At 40.9% G+C, this 22,585-nt stretch overlaps 1 protein-coding gene across 1 annotated transcript in view; it reads right to left on the bottom strand.

Annotated features, from left to right (window-relative positions):
• Positions 1-8,097: 8,097 nt before the first annotated feature.
• Positions 8,098-22,585, bottom strand: part of LOC133141604 (uncharacterized) — a 35,763-nt gene continuing 21,275 nt past the window's right edge. The window contains exons 13-14 of the mRNA XM_061262169.1: positions 22,320-22,409; positions 8,098-8,123 (exon numbers count right to left, since the gene is read on the bottom strand). Coding sequence (XP_061118153.1) covers positions 8,098-8,123; positions 22,320-22,409 — 116 coding nt within the window. The remainder of the gene's footprint in view (positions 8,124-22,319; positions 22,410-22,585) is intronic.

Raw genomic sequence — 22,585 nt, 5'->3', positions numbered from 1 at the left:
GCTGTGTTTGGACTTAGTTTGGATTCCCAGTTTGTGACTTTGGGTTTTGTTTTTATTTATCTGCCTGTTTGGACTATCTACTTGTTATCAAACTTTTGCCTGTGACCGTGACTACGTTTTGGCTTTCCTTTGCTGTGTCTGTTAGCCCTGTATGTAGTAGGTATTTTTTGTTATGAACTATTTAATAAAAGGGCAACTTACCCACTGTGACCAAAAATTTACGACGCATGAAGGTCATGAAGCATATTAATTGGAAATTGATGCTGAGTTGTAGCAACAGAATCACAGTTAAAGGTTTCAACACTGTAAGCACAGAAAAGAACGGTGTTTGACACTTCTGGTTACAAAAGCATGTGGACACACATCTCAGTCTTGCCCTTCTGCTGCACAAATTAACGTCACTAGGTCAGATGTGCATTTGGTCATGCTGTATAGGGACAGGTGGAACAGTTATGTGCAGAAGCATAAACATGAGAAACAGATGGATATTAATGAGAAACACAGGATTCCACTCAAACAATCCACCAAGACAACCAGATCTTTGCCAATCAATTTCTCAATTTAATCACCCGACAAACTGAAAAAATAGATGATGCAAAACATTAAGCACTGTGCTACAGGACTGCATTGATAACGTAAAAACTGAATGTGATTCTGACGTTTTTCCAATTTAAAGGGACTATACTAACACATTTCAAATAATGCATCATTTGCATAACCGTTCAATTGCCATACCATGCCTACACTAGTCATGCTTCACTTACCATGCCTACACTATAAACCTTCACCTTACCTATCCTATTTACCCATGCCATATGTTAGGAATCCCTCCATCTGCTGGGAAACGTATAGATCAAATTAAGCCTATCAGGTGCTGGTCAAACCGTAATGCTCCTAATTAGATTTCATTGCAGAGAGATTCCTAACCTAAGGCATGTGCTGTGGGCCTAACGAAAACACAGAAAACCAAAAGGGCACAGGACACATCCACCATTTACACAGGTCACTCACCTCTGTTGGAAGACGCCCTCCTATTCCTGCAAGGGCCTGTTACGCACAGCACTGAGGACCCAGATGCAGAACACGGGATAATCCCAAAACGTAGTGCTTATTCCGAGTCCAAGCCAAGACAACACCAAAACAGCAAGCAAAAGAATAGTCGGGAACACAAGCAAAGGGTCAAAATCCAAGTAATCAAAGGGCTAAGGTACAAAAGGGCTAAGGCAAGAAATTAATCATGATTGAAAAAAAGAAACCACGCAAAACAAAATCCTCGTGCACAGATGAGGGATCCCACGTGCGGAAATCTTGCCTATTCATAATACATAGCAAGTCAATTGTATATAATAAACATACTTATTTCAGGCAAGGTATGCAATATATCCCACTGGACATTTGCATACAATCACTGATAGTAAGCACATGAATGTGAAACATATTTTACAATATTGTAAAATGAAAAATGTATATTCTTACCGGAAACACACAGTGCCATTAATCCAAAAAATAGCATCGCTCCAAAATATACTCCAAGCTCTACTATGTAAATGTCTGTAAATGATGGCTGAAGAGCATACACAGCTGAAGGAATAATAAATTATTCAAATGTTAAAAATCTACTTGTTTACATTTTAAACCACGTCATATAATAAAGAAAATGCAACCCATTTTGTAAAAGCACTAAAATAATTGTATGCAGTATGTACTTACCAGAATTGAACCCTGCTAAAATGACAAACATCTCCAATGGCACAGCCAATTTCGAGAGTCTAATGTGACATGGACCTGTAAAAAGAAACCACTCATTTTAAAAGAGTAACATGGTGGTTTGAATGTGACACTTGCCAGTTGTCTTTAGGCAAAAATAACAAAATACAATGCGTACTTTTTTATTTTAAAACATATTTTCTAAGCCTAAATTTCCCACAATAAAGGTTTACCCAAACTGTCTTGGTGTGGTAACAAGAACGGTCAATTAGCTCTGATTGACAGACCATGCTCCCACTTTCCACACATTATTGTTTGTTACCATAGCTACTTCCATGATACATGCTTATCTTGGGAGACTGAATTTTCACAAGCTAGCTAACATCATATATCAAGTATTAGTATGCGACATGGCTCAGGCAGTAAGAGCAGTCGTCTGGCAGTCGGAGGGTTGCCGGTTCGATCCCTCGCCCGGGCTGTGTCGAAGTGTCCCTTAGCAAGACACGTAACCCCCAAATGCTCCTGACGAGCTGGTTGGTGCCTTACATGGCAGCCAAACGCTGTCGGTGTATGAATGGGTGAATGTGAAGCATCAATTGTACAGCGCTTCATTCACTTCATGAATGCCAACCATTGACCAAGTATTGATAGCTAAGGTAAGAACGCTGACTTATCCAATGATCATTTTTGCTAGATAGCTAGCCAAGTTAGGATAAAAGCATGACTATAATGTCCTTATGAAAACAACTAGCTAGCTAGATAATGCTACATGAATATAACCAGAAATAGTCTTAGAGTCCTTAAAAGGCACTCTAATTTAAGTGAACCCAACGTTAGTCAAATATGTGCATTGTCTTGCCTGGAGGCCAGCGGTGCAAACTGTGGGTCAGGAGTTATAGGGGAGGGATAAGGAGAGTGGTTATCCTTGTGACACACTACAAGGAGAACATTCTGGTTGACAATAGGACGATAAATTTCAAGGCTTACTTCTCCAAAAAAGGTTAGGTGAATGGTTCATCTCTGTACTTATTTCCAAATTGTAATCTTGCCTTCCGTTGCATCTTGTGGCACAGTAGCTTCAAAATGGCTTGCTTTAATCCCAAAGACAGCTCTCTGGTCTTCATGCTGGTTTAAAATGAGCTAACTAAACAGAATGCCTCACTATGAAGGACTCTTGATAAGCCTTCATTTTTAAGCTAAGAAAAAAATATTGGATATGGACATAAAATCTTGTGATGTAGGAGGCAGAGTTATGTAATTATGATAATAAACTACTGCATTATGAAATAAAAACATACCAGGAGGTTTATATGGAGACATCTTAAATATCCTTAGGATCCTCATGAAATTTATAACAGAGCAAACATAAGCCTCTCGAAAGGAACCTGCAAAATAAAATGGACATCAGAACACAAGCAGTGCCAAGACTGCAGCTCTGTATTTTTTATTTATCAGTTTTATTCTTTTAACTTATTTTCTCCACATTTTGGAATGGCTACTCCGCGGGACCCTGCAGAAAGTATGGTAACGGTCAAGTGATTAGTGGTTTCTTATTAATCTGTGCATTCACTCTGATGCTGCAATTTCTGCAGCTGATGCAGGGGAGTCTGTGGTGTTAAAATAATCAGGCGGGTGTTTTGGGGAGGATTGCATGTCTACACTCTCCATAGTCAAGGATCACAACATGAACACTGTTAGAAATAGCTGCACTAAGCAAAGCAGGCAGACTTACCTTCAATTGTACCCCATAAGGCGAATGCGATGAATATCAGGATGCATGGAACTGAGACGTGGATGTAATATAGCAACAGAGCCCTGTTGCTTTCATCTAAGAAGTAAGAAAAAGTCAGAATTAACACACATGTTCTTGCACACATTATTTGAGCTATGGAACAATATTTTTATTAATCATGTGCTGGGTCATAACAGTGCTAAGATTAGTATTTAGGGAATATGAGGAATTCCCTAAAATATAAAATGTATTTTCTTTTATGAATTTATTTCAGATCTTTCCCCTTTTCTCCCAATTTTGTTGGCAATTGTACCCTATCTATATTAATTAAGCATGTTATCGAGGATACACCGCACACATACAGCAGTAAGAACAGATCTAACGATCCCGAGAGCGACACGCCTTCTTCTCCAGGCCGCATCGTCTCCATGTGACTGTGACTCCGAGGCGATCGGGGCTGTTGTTGTATGCGGCGAGCCTCCCCCCGCTGAGTCCTCCCCCCTCCCTCGGAGCGGCGAGCCAATTATGCCGCTCCCCGTGACCCGGCCAAACTCATCCTTTTGGCCGTGCGGTGTGCAACTGCAATGAACTGAACCGCAACAGCAAGGTTCGCTGCATCTTAGCCTGTTGCGCCACCGCGGCTTAAAATGTATTTTATAACCAATATGCCCGGTTGTTTATATTCTCAGAGGCTGGCTTACCTTCTCTTTGTACTCAAGAACTGACAAGGTTGGTTTGATTAAAATTAGAGCTAATTGGCACAAATGCAAAAAAATTCAAATGGATTTTACGGTCTGAAGGCAGTAGAAACAGTGTGCGCAAGTCAAATTCCCTATTTCACAAAATTGTGCTCTTAAGATTCAGAAAAATTGCTTGTTTGTGTCAATGAACCATTCATATCTTTTAAATATCATCACAAATAAGTGCACTCACAGTTCCCTTGCCTCAAGCTCCCGTAATTCATTGCAGGCACTATACACTCACTTAGCACTTTATTAGGAACTTTATTACACCTACTTATTCAGTGGTGATTATCTAATCAGCCAATTGTGTGGCAGCAGTGCAATCATGTTGATACAGGTCAGGAGCTTCAGTTAATGTTCAAATCAACCATGAGAATGAGGAAAAAAATGTACTTTGACCGTGGAATGATTGTTGGTGGCAGACATGGTGGTTTCAGTATCGCAGAAACTGTTGATCGCCTGGGATTTTCACAGAATGTGAATTCACAGGTTTGCAAAGAATGGTGCAAAAAACAAAACAAAAAAATCCACTGACAGAAATGCCTTGTTAATGAGTGATGTCAGAGGAGAATGGCCAGACTGGTCAAAGCTGCCAGCAAGGTGACAGTAATGCAAATAACCACACATTACAACAGTGGTATGCAGAAATGCAGCACTGAGCACACAACGCATCATTACTCTATGTGGATAGGCTACAGCAGTAGAAAAAAAATAATAAGTCTACTTATTAAAGTGCTCACTGAGTGTAAATTCATAAAAATGAAACAAGCTATTTGATAAGACTACTACCACAATAATGGTAAATAACAATATGTGGATTTGACCAGGTGCAGAGTATTCTTCCATCAATTCCCAGTCCATTTGTGCACATTTAAATATACTGTATATATGTATATATTTCATGAAAAATACTGCAAAATACAGCAAGAGCTGTATTTTATCATACATTCAGTGGCAAATTATATGAAGTGAGTTCACACCTACCTTCATTTTGTATACATCGAAGAACAGGAATGCCGATAAAAACTGCAAAAACTGCAGCAGCCATAGATAAAACCAGGGTGCTTATATGCCAATTGGAAAAACCTGTGACAAAGAGTTCAATGAATCAAAGGCTGAACAGAAGAACGTCAGGTGGCATTGTTGGAAAAGGCATGATTTTGTCCTATTTCTTCTTCCTCTGTAAGGAAAATGTGTTTTTCAACAACTTTTTACTGCCAAACCGGCAATGTAGCATTCTGTCAGCACAGTGAGGACTGAGTAAAATATTACATTACATTACATAGCATTGAGCAGACGCTCTTATCCAGAGCGATGTACAACGAAGTGCAAATCAAACACAAGTACAAGTGCGAAGAGGACCTGAGAGGACAGTACAGTTCTGAGTCCTTGTGTAGAAAAGATATAATCGGAACCCTTGAAGAATAAATATGCTGATGTTCTGAATCCAGTGGTTATAATGTCAAGAGAGGAGTCTGTTAACAGTGTATAGTTATGAAAAATGGGAGTGGCTAAATTACTATTTGCAGATTGCATTTGTATGTTTCTTGACTTTTTCCCCGAAAAGATGTGAGAAGATATGAGGTTGTGGGCTCAAAACGCAGAAGAGCTTAGAAGAGCTTGTCACAGAGGAATAGTCGAGTGAATAACATCCTGAAGTCTGATATACCAGCCTTTCTTCGATATGTCGGCAGACCTTGGATTGGGATCTATACAAGTTGTAATTGAGCGGTAGAGACAGCCCTCCAGGTAATGTTTTGTGTTTTTTGGTTTCTAGTTTAATTTTGGGATCAAAGTACATCAAAGTATCTCTAGGGGGGGGGGGGGGGTGGTCCAATATTTATCTTATGGGGTAGAGGAAAGATGGAACCATTTCTGGAGATCAGCCTCTATTTGTTGTTTAGGGCATTGAACTGGAGTGAAGGATGGATATAAACACCAAGGCTTTAATTATTGGCAGATATGAGGGCAGGGCATTTTTACTTTACTAGTTAAGGGGCATCATCGCAGATTTTGTACAGTTTATCGGGCAATGTGTAACATTTCATGGCCGCAACCTTTGGTTGTACTGGACTGTACTGGTTGACAGACATGTTCTAGAACTCTACTGATTATTTTAAAAAATCGTAAGTCTCCCCTACCAACCCATGGTGAAGTGTCCTGAACAAACAAAAAAAACACAACAATGATCTTTGAACAAATTTCAGACTGAAGTATAGGCCTATAGTTTTATAACTTGAAGATCTGCATGCATCACCAAAACATTGCCTCATATCTTTCCTGCTCAGTACACTGCAATATTGTTGTATGGTTTATGAATGGCTGACATTATTTACATAAATCTTTTGCTTGACTGAAATGTTTTAAGGATTAGAATTTGAATGTTAGACAGTAATGACAAAACATACTGGATGAGAAATATGCTTATTTCACAATTAAAACATTACACTATGTTCTTTCCCCTTTTCTGGTAAATGTAATATTTGGAATTAATTAGTATGTGATCACATTCCTTACCGAGTTCTTGTACGTATGCCGTTGCATTGACCGATTCTCTGTCTGTGTGGACTGTGCACATGAATTCCCCTCTGTCTTCAGTTTTTACATCCCTCAGTTTCATTGAGAAGTTGCCTTTGGGAATCTCCTCACTGAAGAACTCAGCACGCCCTCTGAATCTCTCAGGCTGTGACTCCGGTCTGTACCGCCCCTCCATAAACAGCAGCACCTGGATTTCTTCATTTGTCTTCATCCACTCTACTTCTAACTCTCCAAGAGGAACATGGGTGTCCACTGAGCAGTTCAGAATCACATCTTCACCAGCATATGCAAATACAGGCACGTCTGCACCAGTCACCACCAGCCGTTCTGAAAAACACCTTCATGCTCCATTATGCATGTAAAATAATACTTCCTGTTCATTTTATTTTCAGCAAAATGGCAAATTCAATCCAATAAATTGAATGCACCACTGAAATAAGTAGCCTGTAGCCTAATGCCTAAGGTACGTGACTGGGCGCTGGAAGGTTGGTGGTTCAAGTCCCGGTGTAGCCACAATAAGATCCACGCAGCTGTTGGGCACTTGAGCAAGGCCCTAACCCCGCATTGCTACAGGGGGCATTGTCCTCTGCTTAGTCAACTAAGTTGCTTTGGATAAAAATGTCAGCTAAATAACAAATTATTATTATACTTAGACCGCATGTAAATGTTAGACAGCATGTATAAAAGGTGGTGGGGCTACTTACCAGTATCTATTGTCACATTTGTTTCACTAGACTCTTGTTCAGTGTGAACTACACACTTGTACATCCCTGTCTTCAGTGGTTACATTCCTAAGCAGCAGAGAGAAGTTTCCTTTGGAGATTTCTTCAGTGAAAAACTCGGCCCTGCCGCTGTACGCTGGGCTCTGTGATTCTGGCCGACTCTCTCCTCCCAGGAACAGATGCACCAGGCTTCCAGAATCCCTCACCCACTGCACCTCCAGCTCACGCAGAGGTATTGGGGTATCCACAGAGCAGGGCAACGTCACAGACGCCCCCAGCTGGACAAGTAGTGGCATCGCAGGACCTCGCACTAACAAACCTGAGACCAGAACAGATCACTTTGAAAATCCGTCAGAATATGTGCACTGCCAAAACCTAGAAATTCCTTGGTATTCGTTTTATTTCAAGAGCACGTTATGAAACGAAACATAATTTAGAATATGTCACATAGCAATAGGCTATATTTGTTAATTGAGGAACAAACAGGAAAATAATGAGAAATGAAACAGAATTATCTCGGAAATAATGTCTAAACGTTTTTTAAATCCGTAGGTTAATACTGTGTCGACATACAGAGATGATTAATTCCAGAAAACCCGAAAAAAATCGTTTAAATCTATGACATTTTTTGTATGAAACACCAGATTTCGCCGTACTATGACATGTCAATTACCTTCAGTCCTGAAAGCGCAAATCAACGACACAAACCACGAGAGAACTCTCATCTTGATCTTCATCATTAGGTCTACATAAGCCTGTCCAAAATGCGTGGAGTATTATAATTTAGATAGGCAAGGCAAACGAATTAGGGACATTCCAATAACGCAAGACAAAAATTCTCTTTACTTAACTTTCACCCGTATGGCTCCCGCACCTTTGGTACATGCAGCCGACAGCGCCCTCTATAGTACAGCAACATACTTGCATGCAAAATGATCAACTTGATCAAGACATTTGAATGCCCATGTAATCTTTTCGTTTGGGGGTACCTATGATTGTCGCAAAAACGCAATTTAGAATTACCCTTGAGAATATTTCAAGACTTATAAGAGAAAATGTGTGAGACGGGTGCGTGGGGGTCTGACCCAAAATGCACGACTCAGAAACAATGGTAATATGAAGTCCCATCAGGGCTTTATTCGGGACGAATCCCAGGAGCGTAATCAAAACAAGCAAAGTCCATACGCGTAGATCCAGCCAATAAAACAATAAATAGTCCGAAAACACAGTGCCGAGGTAAGAGGCAAACTCGTAGTCGGTAGACGTGCAGGGAGGTCCGGCAGCAGGAGAGCTGTCAGTGGGGCAGAAGTACAGGCGGGCGGCAGGCCGGGTCGTCGTCGAGGGCGATGCGGAAGTCGTAACCGTAAACAGAGCAGCGAGGCAAAGGTACAATAACAGGCGATGGTCAACGAAACAGAAATCAATAAACGATGGTCGAAAAACAGGCGTGGCTCTTAACGTGAATCAATCAGTACATAATGCTCAAGCGCCGCTTTGACGGACAAGAGGCAGACAATTTCGCAAAGACATGACATGAAACTGAGCTTTTATGCAGGTGTAGACAGGTGTAGAGCAGCAAGAGAATGGAAATCAGGTGTGGAGGATTGACAAGTTAACGAGGTAATTAGTAATCGTTAGTAATAAACCTATCCTGCCCTAGTATTAGTAAATTAGTAAATGACATGCACAAGAAACGTAAGGTAACATGAACACATGATTAGTATGTTAGTATTACCCAATCCTGATCTAGTATTAGTAGATTTAGTAAATAGACAAGGGAAATTGAAACAATTAGGGTGTGAGTGACAGAAAGGGAGAGAGAGAAAGCAGGAATGCAAGGTTTGCAGAAAGACACGAAAAAGTGTATGCTAAATCTATGAACAGTACAACATAACATGGAACATAAATTGTGACATAACATTAGCAAAACAATGACAATAAACAATATAACATGACATGGCAAGACTAAAATGGTAACAAGAATTAAACATGAAACATGACATGACAATGAAACGTAACAAGAAATAAAATATAAAAACGTGGCGAGGCTAGACTAACATAATGTGTGACATGACAATAACGTAACTAAGACAATGACTAAACATAAAACATGACATGACAAACATGAAACGTGACAATGTGAGCTGCTTGATAAATGTTTTACCGACCACTTCCAAGCTGAGAGTGATTACACAGTAGCTACACTCCTAAGAGTCTCATTCTCCAGATGTTTGATACATACGGCCCAGGCTTCGATGACTTTGAAAGAGGGTGGTTGTGGGAAGTTTGTCAGGAGCTTCAGTGCTGAATAGCATACAGCTCGATTTACGGCGGTGTCATGGGGAAAAGTGTCTACGGCTGGCATTGAGCTGCCAGGGAAAGACATGAAAGGGCAGGTGTGGTGAGAAGCACCGGCGTCGTTAGGGTTCAGCTTTCCGGGCTAAACCCCCGAATGTTTTGAGCCTAGATCCCCCAATATCTTAGGTCTGAAAAAAAAAAACGTTGGCTGGAGTTTAACTTTAAAGGCTGCGCTGGAAGCGAAGGAGATGTCTGCCAATAAATTTATTAACGGTTTCAATCATCTCATTTAACGGATTTGTCCGGTCCATTGTCTTTATTGGGCAGTTTACGTTCCAGTCGAGCCAATATCCACGATATACGCACAGCTAAATCTTTTAATATTACTCCGCGTTTGTAGATCATCGTGATGTACTTTGTAACCGAAATGAACGTAACTTAACGTTGTCATCCTCATCCTACCGCTAGTAGCTTACAAAAGCAAAACAAAATGAGTGGTTTTAAAGTGTCCTTTGACCTTCTTAGGGATTTGGAAGGGAAAAGGAAGAACGAAAAAACATCCTCGGATTGAAATACCAGGAAGACCTCCGAAACCCGGCGAAGCAAATGATGACTCATAACGACGCTATGAGTTATTTCAATAACTGCACGTTATCTGGCAGTGTCCAGTGGGGATAGCGACCATAAAACATTGTGCCATTAAAAATACATTCAATAATGTTTGTCTTGTCCTTTGAGACATTTTGAAAGATAAATGTGGTAAGCAGAAAAACTCGATTAACAAGTGACAATATATTAGAATAGTGTCCGGGATGTAACGTCTTCGGCACAAAACGTTGCTAACTTGAGTGTGGAAATGCGTAACTGGCTCTTGCTCTATAACGTTTTCAGTCCGCTGACAGTATTCACATAGGCTATTGGGCTTTATTTAGGATGGCAGACTGAGTGGTAACTAGTTTAAATACGTTTGATTGGCTCTTTATGCTAGTTCGAGCAACTAGGACTAACGTCAGGTTTTGAAATCGCGCGCTTCCACAGGTACTTTACCAAAATAATACAGTCCAGACTTTTTGGCTTGAATTGAAAGTTAGCACCCAAGTCCTTGGTCTGCCGTTCTACGTTTCATCCCTGGTCTTTTAGAATGTTTGTTTGTCTTCAGGTTTCTTGAGCATTTCGGAAGGAAACAGGCTGGGGTTTGGTATTTTCTTCCATTGATTTCCTTTGTGACTGTTATTTATAAAAGGTAAGGCTGGCATGGAGCTGTGAAGGAACGACATGAAAGGGCAGCTGTGGTCAGAAGCGCATCCTCCCGAATCCTACACTGAATTTCCGTGCATTCGTTTGAGGCGCAAACTATTATTCATGTTAAAATCCTTCGGTGTCCCAATGATTTTGAACAAACCATAATCAGTGACACGCGGAAATAAGTCACACAATGTTTAATTGAGTTATTTCTTGTCTTCACAATCTGATTCATGCTATGAAGGCAAGGAAACAAAGGTAGCAGAAGTGGTTTCTTAACATTCAATGATTCCATTTTGGATTTCTTCATTGTACAGTGTACACACACACACACACACACACACACACACACATTTCTTGCATGCCTACGCAGGCAGATGAGCAGGAAGTAAAGCTTGGTGTATACTTGATAAAAATTCAGCCAAAGTTAAGCCAGCCAAAGATGGGGCAGCATATAAAAAAAATGGTTGGCATTTATATAGCGCCTTTATCCAAAGCGCTGTACAATTGATGCTTCTCATTCACCCATTCATACATACACACACACACACACCAACGGTAATTGGCTGCCATGCAAGGCGCTGACCAGCTCGTCAGGAGCATTTGGGGGTTAGGTGTCTTGCTCAGGGACACAGGCCTTTATCCAAAGCACTGTACAATTGATGCTTCTCATTCACACACACACACACACACACACACACACACACACACACACACACACACACACACTGACGGTGATTGGCTGCCATGCAAGGTGCCAACCAGCTCATCAGGAGCATTTGGGGGTTAGGTGTCTTGCTCAGGGACACTTCGACACAGCCCGGGCGGGGGATCGAACCAGCAACCCTCCGACTGCCAGACGGCTGCTCTTACTTCCTGAGCCATGTATATACACAGACCTGTATAAGAACAGTACAACAATACAAGACTGAAAAGTTCACTTTAGAGTCTGGATTTAAGGACCAAATATTTCTGCTTCTAATGGGAACAGAGAGAGACACTGCAAGCTTGGAGCTCTATAGCTGAAGACAACCCGCTGGGTTTAGGCTTTTGACATTCCATAACATTTGTGTCCATGACAGACACTTTTATCCAAAGTGATGTACAATCAGCCCCGGTTCTAGACTGCTGTGATTGGGGGAGGGATCGATCAAAGCAATTGATTATTTTTAGTCAATGGTCAAAGTTTTGGGGGGGCACGGCCCCCTCTGGCTCCCCCCTAGATCCGGCCCTGTGTACAATAAGTGCACACCGAACAACTGGAATAACTAGGGAACATAGATCAGATAAGGTGCCATTTTAGCATCGGCATAAGCATAGGCCAAGTCAGTAAAGTTGTCATCGGCATGTCATAAACTAGAAGTGAGGCATGATTAGACTATCATTTAAATAATAGAATGTGTTATTTATCTGGTGCTTTTATCCAAAACGATTGAGAGTGAATGAGATTTAGTGGGGCCAATCCCCCCTGGAGCAATGTGGGGTTGGGGGCCTTGCTCTTTTTTCATTAAAATTTTTTTATTGTGCAATAAAGTGCAATACAGGGCCACAAAATAATCAGATATTCAAAACAGAAAAGAACCAAACAAACAAAATAAAACAAACCAGCAAACAACCAGAGAGAGAGGATGAAAAAAAATTATAATAAGGAAATTCAATGTAATAAAGATAATGATAACAACGGTGTGCATGTTTATTATGGATGGTGGACAGGCAAACATACATATATATATAAAATGAAAAAGAAACATGAAAAAGTTCAAGTCTGCAGACTAAGATGACAACATTAATTTGCAACATTTATTTGTCATCCAGTGAACTTTTTCTTGTTTGATAAATAAGTGTGCCTAGGATTTTCTTATTTTCATCCTGTTGTGGCCCAGATTGAGATTCTTGTTCTTTGATCAACAACATCAAAATTATACATGAATGATGTCACTTTAACATAACATAACACAACATAACATAACATAACATAACATAACATAACATAACATAAGAGCTTCATGTTGGAAACCACATGACATTTAGGAAACAGTGGGGACAGCTGAATATTCAAAGAGGTCCATGGACTTACATTTTGATTCAAGTCAGAGTCAAGATTTTCTCATGTATTTCTGTTTTAATTTGTAACCATAAACCCTCTCTCTGCTGCGCCTTGTCTGTTTTCTTGATTAAGAATGAAAAATTGAAATTTATCATAATAACACGAGGAGAGGTAATTTCCTGACATGCCTGATTGTGCAGAGATGATGTAAGAGACTGGTCTTGTCTTCGGCTGCTCTGGACAAACATCCAGTCTCCTCTTATTATCAGTAAAAACAAAAACCAAACGTCATTGTTAGAACACACAGTGAAAGCTATTTAGAGATTGTCATAATTATTACCATTCATTTAGAAGTTTTACATGACTGAGATTTGACTGAGACCTGCGATGGACTGGCGACCTGTCCAGGGTGTATTCCTGCCTTTCGCCCAATGTATGCTGGGATAGGCTCCAGCCCCCCCTGCGACCCTGTTCAGGATAAGCGGGTTAGGATAATGGATGGATGGATGGATGGAAAATTTGACTGATTAATAGAATGTGCTACATTTATCCAAAGACACTGCTTTCACACAAGAAAAACACACAACGCTATCACTCTCTGCCACGAAATGTTGCCAGACCAAATGTCAGAATGGGGAAGAAATGTGATTTAAGTGACTTTGACCGTGAAATGATTGTAGTCACCAGACAGGGTATCTCAGAAACTGATGATCTCCTGGGTTTTTAACATAGAACAATCTCTAGTTTGCAGGGAATGTTGTGTAAAACAAAAAAACACCCAGTGAGCAGCAGTTCTGTGGGAAGAAACGTGTAGTTAATGAAGGGCCGGACTGGTGGAAGCTGACAGTAACACAAATAACCACACATTACAACAGTGGTATGCAGAAGAGCATCTCTGAGCACACAACGCATCAAACCTCTGAGTGGATAGGCTACAGCAGCAGAAAACCAGTAAGTCTAAAAAATAAGTGTAACAAATGCCATTAGACTCCTGATTACACTATAGGGCTACTGTGGGTGTTGTCACGTTAGACTCCTCATTACCCTATAGGGCTACTGTGGGTGTTGTCACGTTAGACTCCTCATTACCCTATAGGGCTACTGTGGGTGTTGTCACGTTAGACTCCTCATTACCCTATAGGGCTACTGTGGGTGTTGTCACGTTAGACTCCTCATTACCCTATAGGGCTACTGTGGGTGTTGTCACGTTAGACTCCTCATTACCCTATAGGGCTACTGTGGGTGTTGCTGAGTGTAGGTAACATTAGACTCCTCATTACCCTATAGGGCTACTGTGGGTGTTGTCACGTTAGACTCCTCATTACCCTATAGGGCTACTGTGGGTGTTGCTGAGTGTAGGTACCATTACCTCATACCATCTCAGCGCCGGTGCTGGTACCAGGCAATAGCGGGAGTCCAGTTACTTTCCTGGGTCATCTTCAGTCGTGCTCCTTTTACGTCAAAATAAGTTCTGAACCATTTTGATACTATCTGATCTTCTCTAACAGGAAATGCACCTTCACCAATGTGAAGTTTAGCCAACTTATCCTGTGTAGCCTATGGCGTGCATTAGCTCTCCCTGCTGAAAAACAGCTAAAGCTAGGTTTTGAAACTGCTGGTAGCTGGTTGACCAGTTTAGACCGGTAAACTTGACTTCCGGTGCTTCCAAACACTCTTCCCAAGCCCATGGATAGTCAGGTAACAGGCCCATGGGTAGTCAGGTAACAGGCCCATGGATGGTTAGGTAACAGGCCCATGGATAGTCAGTAGGTGAGGTAACAGGCCCATGGATAGTCAGTGGGTGAGGTAACAGGCCCATAGATAGTCAGTAGGTGAGGTAACAGGCCCATGGATAGTCAGTAGGTGAGGTAACAGGCCCATGGATAGTCAGTGGGTGAGGTAACAGGCCCATGGATAGTCAGTGGGTGAGGTAACAGGCCCATGGATAGTCAGTGGGTGAGGTAACAGGCCCATGGATAGTCAGTGGGTGAGGTAACAGGCCCATGGATAGTCAGTAGGTGAGGTAACAGGCCCATGGATAGTCAGTGGGTGAGGTAACAGGCCCATAGATAGTCAGTGGGTGAGGTAACAGGCACTCGGTCCATATTTTTCTGCAGTCGATTGTTCATACCAGCTCCATACTCAACATGGTTTTACCAGCTCAAGCTAGGTTTTGAAACACCTGGTAGGTGGTCATTTCAAGCTGGTCATTGCGGAATTTTACTCAAGAAACACTATTATTAAATTATAAAGTGTAAAGCAAATGATGTCCCCAATATTCCGAAAACATACAATGTCTATGTCAATAACAACAGTAACATTATGCAAAGTGTTTTAATGAATTTAATTGAAATGTTTTAAGGTCGTTCTCATACAAAACATTTTGCCATGAGCTCACCAGGGAGTGCTGTAGCACCCTCAGCACCGCTAGTTGCCACACTCAGGAAAACAAGCAGGTAACAAACGCATTGACACCGCAGTGTCACAATGCACTGCGTCTCCTAAATAAAGAATAAAGAAAATAAAGTGCCATTGAATTCAACAACAATGGCCAAAAATGTTACATTTTCGCAGCATTAACTAAAGCTAGGTTCGTTAGCTAGGCTTTCACCGGAATATGAGAGAAATGTTCTTGAGAAACAAACATCCTGATTTCAAACAAAGCAGGAACATGTTTTCAGCATGGAGCCGTATTAGCAAAGGGAGAACTGATATTTACAGATGAATGATGTCATAATTCAGTGTACCAATTAGCAAAGAACAATACTGCAAAGTGCATTGTGGGTACACAATCTGGCCCTTAGACTGTGTCCTTGTGTCGACAACAAAGGATCCTTTACATGTCACTGAGACCATCTTCATATTCCCTGAAAAACCACAGAGATAAAAAAAACATTTCTAAAACAATAACACAGATGACAAGGTTATGTGATAAGCAGGACAGTATGTGAGCGTGGTGTGAACTCATCCCAGCCGTGGTGGGTTAGAGTTCAGTCTGATCAGTGCGCTGAACAGTTACATATTCTAACTGGCTCATATGAGGCCACACAATAAAAATATCCTCAGAGTTCATATAACACTCAATGTTTCTGTGCACACATAATAATATCATACTCAACAATTACTTAATTTAGAATTAAAAGGAAACACCCCTTCACAGGAATCATGCTGCGTGTATAATATACAGTGCACCCTTTAATTATTCATACCCTTGAAGATGAACAAACCTATACAAATTAAATATCATGAGTACTGAATGTACTCGCATGTAACCCCATTTGGTGCTATAAACATTCACACCTTTTCGGTATTTTATACACCATGGCGTGTTATGAGATGGGTGAGTTTATTGGGGGATGTTTGACCACAGAATCTGTCAATTGGGTTTAAGTCTGGATTTTTCATTCAGTCGACCATTTCTTGGTTGATTTCGAAATTTGCTTTGGATCATTGTCTTGCTTAAAAGATCCAGTCATGGTTGATCTTGTTTTTTCACCCTTGATCCAGCTACGCTCCATTCCATTCCAAAAATACTAGATGAGATAAAATTAAGCTTACCTACACTGCTATATGGAATCATAACAACTGGCCTGGGTAACATATTTCCAAGAATGATTCGCAAATGTAATTTCTTTGATGTGTTCTACACTAGAATCTTCAGGACTGCAGCAAGGCCCCCTGGTGGACAGACTGGCTCACAGATAAATACCTCCTGCCTTTGTGCTGTACTCTGCTCAGGTGGAGAGAGGTTCCATCTCTACTGGTTCTGCTAGTGGTGTCTACAAAGAGAAACAATATTGAAATTATACATGAAACTTCTGAACAAGAACAAGTTTGAAACCTAAATGTGAACTTAAAGGATGAGTTGGAACATCTGAATATTCAGAGAATTGCAGATGCATGGATTTTAATTTGAGTCAGTGTTGTAGGATTTATTCATTTATTTTTCATTTGAAACCATGAATGACTTTACCGTGTGTGCATAATAACATAATAATGAACTATAATGATAATTATAACGTTTATATCAAAAGTCACTCAGGGAACACTTTATTAGGTATTTGGCATTTGTTTTTCAGACTTCTACTGCTGTAGCTTATCCACTTAGAGTTATGATGCATTGTATGTTCAGAGATGCTCTTCTGCATACCACTGTCGTAATGTGTGGTTATGTGCGTTACTGTCACCTTCCTGTCAGCTTTGACCAGTCTGGCCATTCTCCTCTGACATCTCTCATTAACAAGACATTACTGTCTGCAGAACTGCTGCTCACTTTAGAACTCTAGACACCAGTGTGTGTGAAAATCCCAGGAGATCAGCAGTTTCTGAGATACTCAAACCACCCTGTCTGCCACCAACAATCATTCCATGGCCAAAGTAATTTTTTCCTCATTCTGATGGTTGATGTGAACATTAACTGAAGCTCCAGACCCGTATCTACATGATTGCATGCATTGCACTTCTGCCACACAATTGGCTGATTAGATAATCGCATGAATAAGTAGGTGTAATAAAGTAAAAGTTTTCCTAATAAAGTGCTCAGTGAGTGTATAATCAGCCAATCAAGTGGCAGCAGTGCAATGCATACACTCATGCAGATAGAGGTCAGGAGCTTCAGTTAATGTTCACATCAACCATCAGAATGGGGAAAAATGTGATCTCAGTGATTTTGACCGTGGCATGATTGTTGGGTGTTGGGATAAATAGTGTTGTGGTTTCAGCGTGTTTGTTGCTGCGATTCCTCTCCGTTAGAAGTCCATGGATTGATTTTGAGGTTTGTTTGGGATCTTGAGAGATCCTTCATGGCCCAGATTGAGTTCCCCCCCCCCCCACCCCAGATCCCACTCGGTCTCTGACACCTGATCATGCCGAGATGATGCTGGAGATTGGACTCGTCTTCGGCAGCACTGGGCAATGCGCATCAATCTATGTATACTAAGTAAAAATCACATGGCAATATTGCAACAAACAGTGAAAGAAAATTAAAGATTCAGACACAATTAAATCCCATAATTTAGAAGGGTTTATACTATATCGTGATTTTATACTTAACATCTAAAAATATACTTAGTCAACTAAAACATTTTTCTCATTTTTAAAAATGAAGATTTTTCACATGGTCTATTCTGAAATATTGTAATAACCAAAAACAACATCAAAGAATATGCTCAAAATGATATACCAAATTAATGCACTTGAGGCAAGTGAATTTATTACAAGTAGTTTGTACTTACTTTTCTCTTTGCCGCTTATCTACAGTCCAAAGTGACAAAAATGGTCAACATATAGCACAAAATGACAATATTGCATTAACACACGCAAGATGTTCTCTTCAATTTGAAGCAATTTTAGTAATATTGAGTAATATCTGAGAAATATCGGACATATATGAAGGGTACCAAATGTTAGCAATATTTCCAAAGGATACTTACAGTTTGCATGCATCTGTAAACCAACCCAAAAGGCCAAAAATAAAGATTCAAAAGGCAAGACGATCAACCAAAAATCCACAGTTCGCTCCCCTTTCTCTGTAAAGACATACATAATAAAAACCTTACAGGCCTTGTGATTTCCAGAGTCAGCACAAGTACAACACATTTCTCAGAGACGGTCACATTTACAATTAGTGTTTAACACTTTTGTGTCAGGGATCTTACTGGAGCTACACCGGGATTAGAACGACCGACCTTGAGGGCCCCAGTCATGTACCTTAACCACGACGCTAGAGGCCGCCCTTTCATATGGATAGGCGATTGGTCTTTTTGGTAGGATCCTATAGGTGACTGATGATTTTACTTTTATTTTAAGCAACACAGGTTTCTATAGAGCAGGGGTCTCTAACCCTGGTCCTGGAGAGCTACTGGGTCTGCTGGTTTTCATTCTTACCCTGCAATTAACTATAATCAACTGCTCTAATTTAATTAATTAACTCACCTCACCTGGTTACCTGGGTCTCAACAGGTGCTGATTTTAAGGTGAAAACAAAAACCAGCAGACCCAGTAGCTCTCCAGGACCAGGGTTGGAGACCCGTGCTACAGAGCCATTCCATGCCAACTCCAGGAGGCCGCACCACAGCACCTCTCAGTTCTTTCTCTTTTTCCGTGTGTTGGTAGATAATGGGCGGCACGGATGGTGCAGTGGGTAGCACTGCCGCCTCACAGCAAGGAGGTCCTGGGTTCGAATCCACGTCGGCCGGGGCCTCTCTGTGCGGAGTTTGCATGTTCTCCCCGTGTTCATGTGGGTTTCCTCCGGGTACTCCGGTTTCCTCCCACAGTCTAAAGAAATGCAGGTTAGGCTGATTGGAGAGTCTAAATTTCCCATAGGTATGAGGGTATGAGTGTATGAGTGAGTGTATGAGTGTATGAGTGTATGAGTGTATGAGTGTATGAGGGTATGAGGGTATGAGTGTGAGTGTGTGAGTGAATGGTGTGTGTGCCCTGCGATGGACTGGTGACCTGTCCAGGGTTTATTCCTGCCTTTCGCCCAATGTATGCTGGGATAGGCTCCAGCCCCCCTGCAACCCTGTTCAGGATAAGCGGGTTAAGATAATGGATGGATGGATGGATGGTAGATAATGATGAGATATAGAATTCCTGAACATTTGAGCTTCATATTCTGTTTGGTTTTGCCAGTAGAGCCATTTAAAGTCTGACGGGTGCCTCAACAAAAAACATGGCATGGCACGACATGATGTTTAGAGGTCCCTAACTTTGTAAGGAAAAGGGATCTAGGTGTAGTTATGGGTGTAGAATTCATATCGAGCATCAGAAAACATGCACCTACTTTCTATTATTTTGCCCTAAACATGCACTTTTTTCATTGGGGATCAATTTTGTAGGTAAAGATACTGTGGGGATAATTTTATACATTTTTAAATTTTATTTTATTATAAACATGTTACAAATTACATGTGGCTGATTTTACAGGGGGGCTGGAGCCTATCCCAGGACAGGTCGCCAGTCCATCGCAGGGCACACACACCATTCACTCACTCACTCACACTCCAATCAGCCTAACCTGCATATCTTTGGACTGTGGGAGGAAACCCACGCAGACATGGGGAGAACATGCAAACTCCACACAGAGAGGCCCTGGCCAACGGGGATTCGAACCCAGGACCTCCTTGCTGTGAGGCAGCAGTGCTACCCACTGCACCACCCGTGCCGCCCTAGGCTGAAATATGTGTAGCTCATTTATGTTCATCGGTTTGCCGTTATCACGTACATAACCTGCACAGTAATCACACACGTGTTCTACTCCTAACCACAGCTAACTCTCCAAACTCCAATAATAACCACTAACGCACACTATACAAACACACCGTGTATTCTCCCCTCTCTTTGTCCAGAGACAAAATGAATTCTGGTACAATTACGCGCACACCCTCACCGACACACGCACACACACACACACACCTACATTCCTTGGTTAGCATTCCCTATAGCATCCCTTGTTAGCATTCATTAGATTAGATTATCCCTTGTGTACTTTCTTTGTAGCTTTGTTAAAAAAAATATATATAATTTAAACCCAGTCTGTTTTGGTGTTGCATGACATGAGAGCTGAGTTCCGAAGAACTCCAACCTTCAGATTATCTGTATATTTGTTATTTTAATTATTCATTAAAATACTAAATTTGTGATTAGATTAGATATTTCAGATAATAGTAATTTTATGACATATTACTAATTGCAGTTTACACTGCTTCCCGTACATACTCAGCGCCAACATGAGGACTGAAACGTAAACGTTTTAAATAGTCCTCCCCACTCATTCGTAGAACGTAAAAACCCTATAATTATCTACCAAAACACAGAAAAAGAAACAAGTCTGAGAGATGCTGTGGTCCAACCTCCTGGCATGGAATAACTCTATACATAGTTAGGTAAGGTAGCTCTGGCGAACATTAGATAGAACACAACTCTTAAAAAAACCCTTGGATAGTGATTACAGTACTAGACAACAAAAAAATTTGGAAAATTGATGGATTTAATAAAATTATGAACAGTGGTTACATTTTTCAACTTAGTCACATTGCATTTAACATGTGTCCAAGGATGTATTGCTTTATTTATTTTTATGTAGATATCGGATAGTGGAATGCTAAATTCAGTTTGCCGGTAGTTTGAATTTGCGTGTCAACAACAAGTTCTCCCAAAGCTCTGTTAATGTGACCGTTGGGTTCTTGGTCACCTCCCTGACCAAGGCCCTTCTTGCCCGGTTACTCAGTTGTCCTGGTGGTTCCAAATGTCTACCATTGTGCTCCTGGGAAGACTCAAATCATTAGAAATGGTTTTATACCCTTGCCCTGATCTATGCCTCGCCACAATTGTACTGCAGAGGTCGAGAGTTCCCAGGCCTTCATGGCTTGGTTTTGTTCTGACCTGCAGTCTGAATGTGTGTGCAGTGTACATAGGTGTGTGCCTTCCTAAACTATGTCAAATCAATTCAATTTGCCACAGGGGGACTACAGTCAAGTTCTAGACACAAGGATAAGGATAATTTGTAAGGTGGGGCTTGGGGTGTTAGGCCAAACGCAGACACAAGGGCTCCTAAAAGCTGTCCGCAAACAAACAACCACCAGATCTGCAAATCAGACTAAAGGGCAGGGAAACGAAAAGGTAAAAGGAGGAATAACCTTTAATGAAAACTACCCCACTGGGGAAGAAAAATTCTCACAAACAGAAGGATAAAGAAGGTGAATTTAAATTGATCCCAAAAAGTGAACTTGCAGGGGCAAATAAACTAACACAGTAGACTCCCACAAACACTATTCTCAATGAAAAAAAAAGTATTCTAACAAAGGGAGAGTTAGACTCCAACAAACTCTTTTCTCAGAGACCCAGTGATAACGTTTACCAGCCGCAGCATAACACAAATTACACAGAGTGCTGTGAGAGGAGGGTTTATCGAGGGTGCGGCCTGACTGCACTGAAATGATTACACCTGTGAGTAAATAGGTTGACAAGTTTGTCAAATGACCAAACCACCCTCCAGTGGTCCAAACCTGTACTGCACACAATTAAAGCAAACAGGATGCACCTGACCACAATTTGGAATGCCATTATAGGTTATTGAGTGTAGATTGATGGGCAAACATTTATCAGTTGTTATCCATTTTTGGCAATTTTATCCATTTAAAACTATCTACAACACAAGAAAGTGTGCAAAAAGGGAATGCATACTTTGAATACTTTCTGAAGCCACTGTATCCACACACTTCTCACACACAAGGGGACAATCACCACAGATGTTTTCATTGAGATACAAAATGTTTTACTGCACTCACCTGCTTTCAGAAACACTTCTGTTGCTAGAGCAACTGAATTAATGACACTTAAAATAGAACCAAAAACGTACACAAGGATATGAGCTACATCTGAAAAGCAAGGAGGGAAGTTTCAGTATGCAAGTTAAGTAAAAATAACATGCTTGAGTTTCAGATGAAATCGGTTTCTTAAGTACGTTTATTTACTTGAATAAAAATGATTAATTACGTACACTGATGTGTTAAATGTAGTTGTCATTTTTAATTATGTCACTCTATCCTGGTTT

This window comes from Conger conger, chromosome 12 (genome assembly GCF_963514075.1).
Source record: "Conger conger chromosome 12, fConCon1.1, whole genome shotgun sequence".
In the NCBI taxonomy this organism is placed as follows: domain Eukaryota; kingdom Metazoa; phylum Chordata; class Actinopteri; order Anguilliformes; family Congridae; genus Conger; species Conger conger.
Note: the sequence above shows the minus strand (reverse complement) of the source record. Positions and strands in the feature narration are given on the sequence as shown.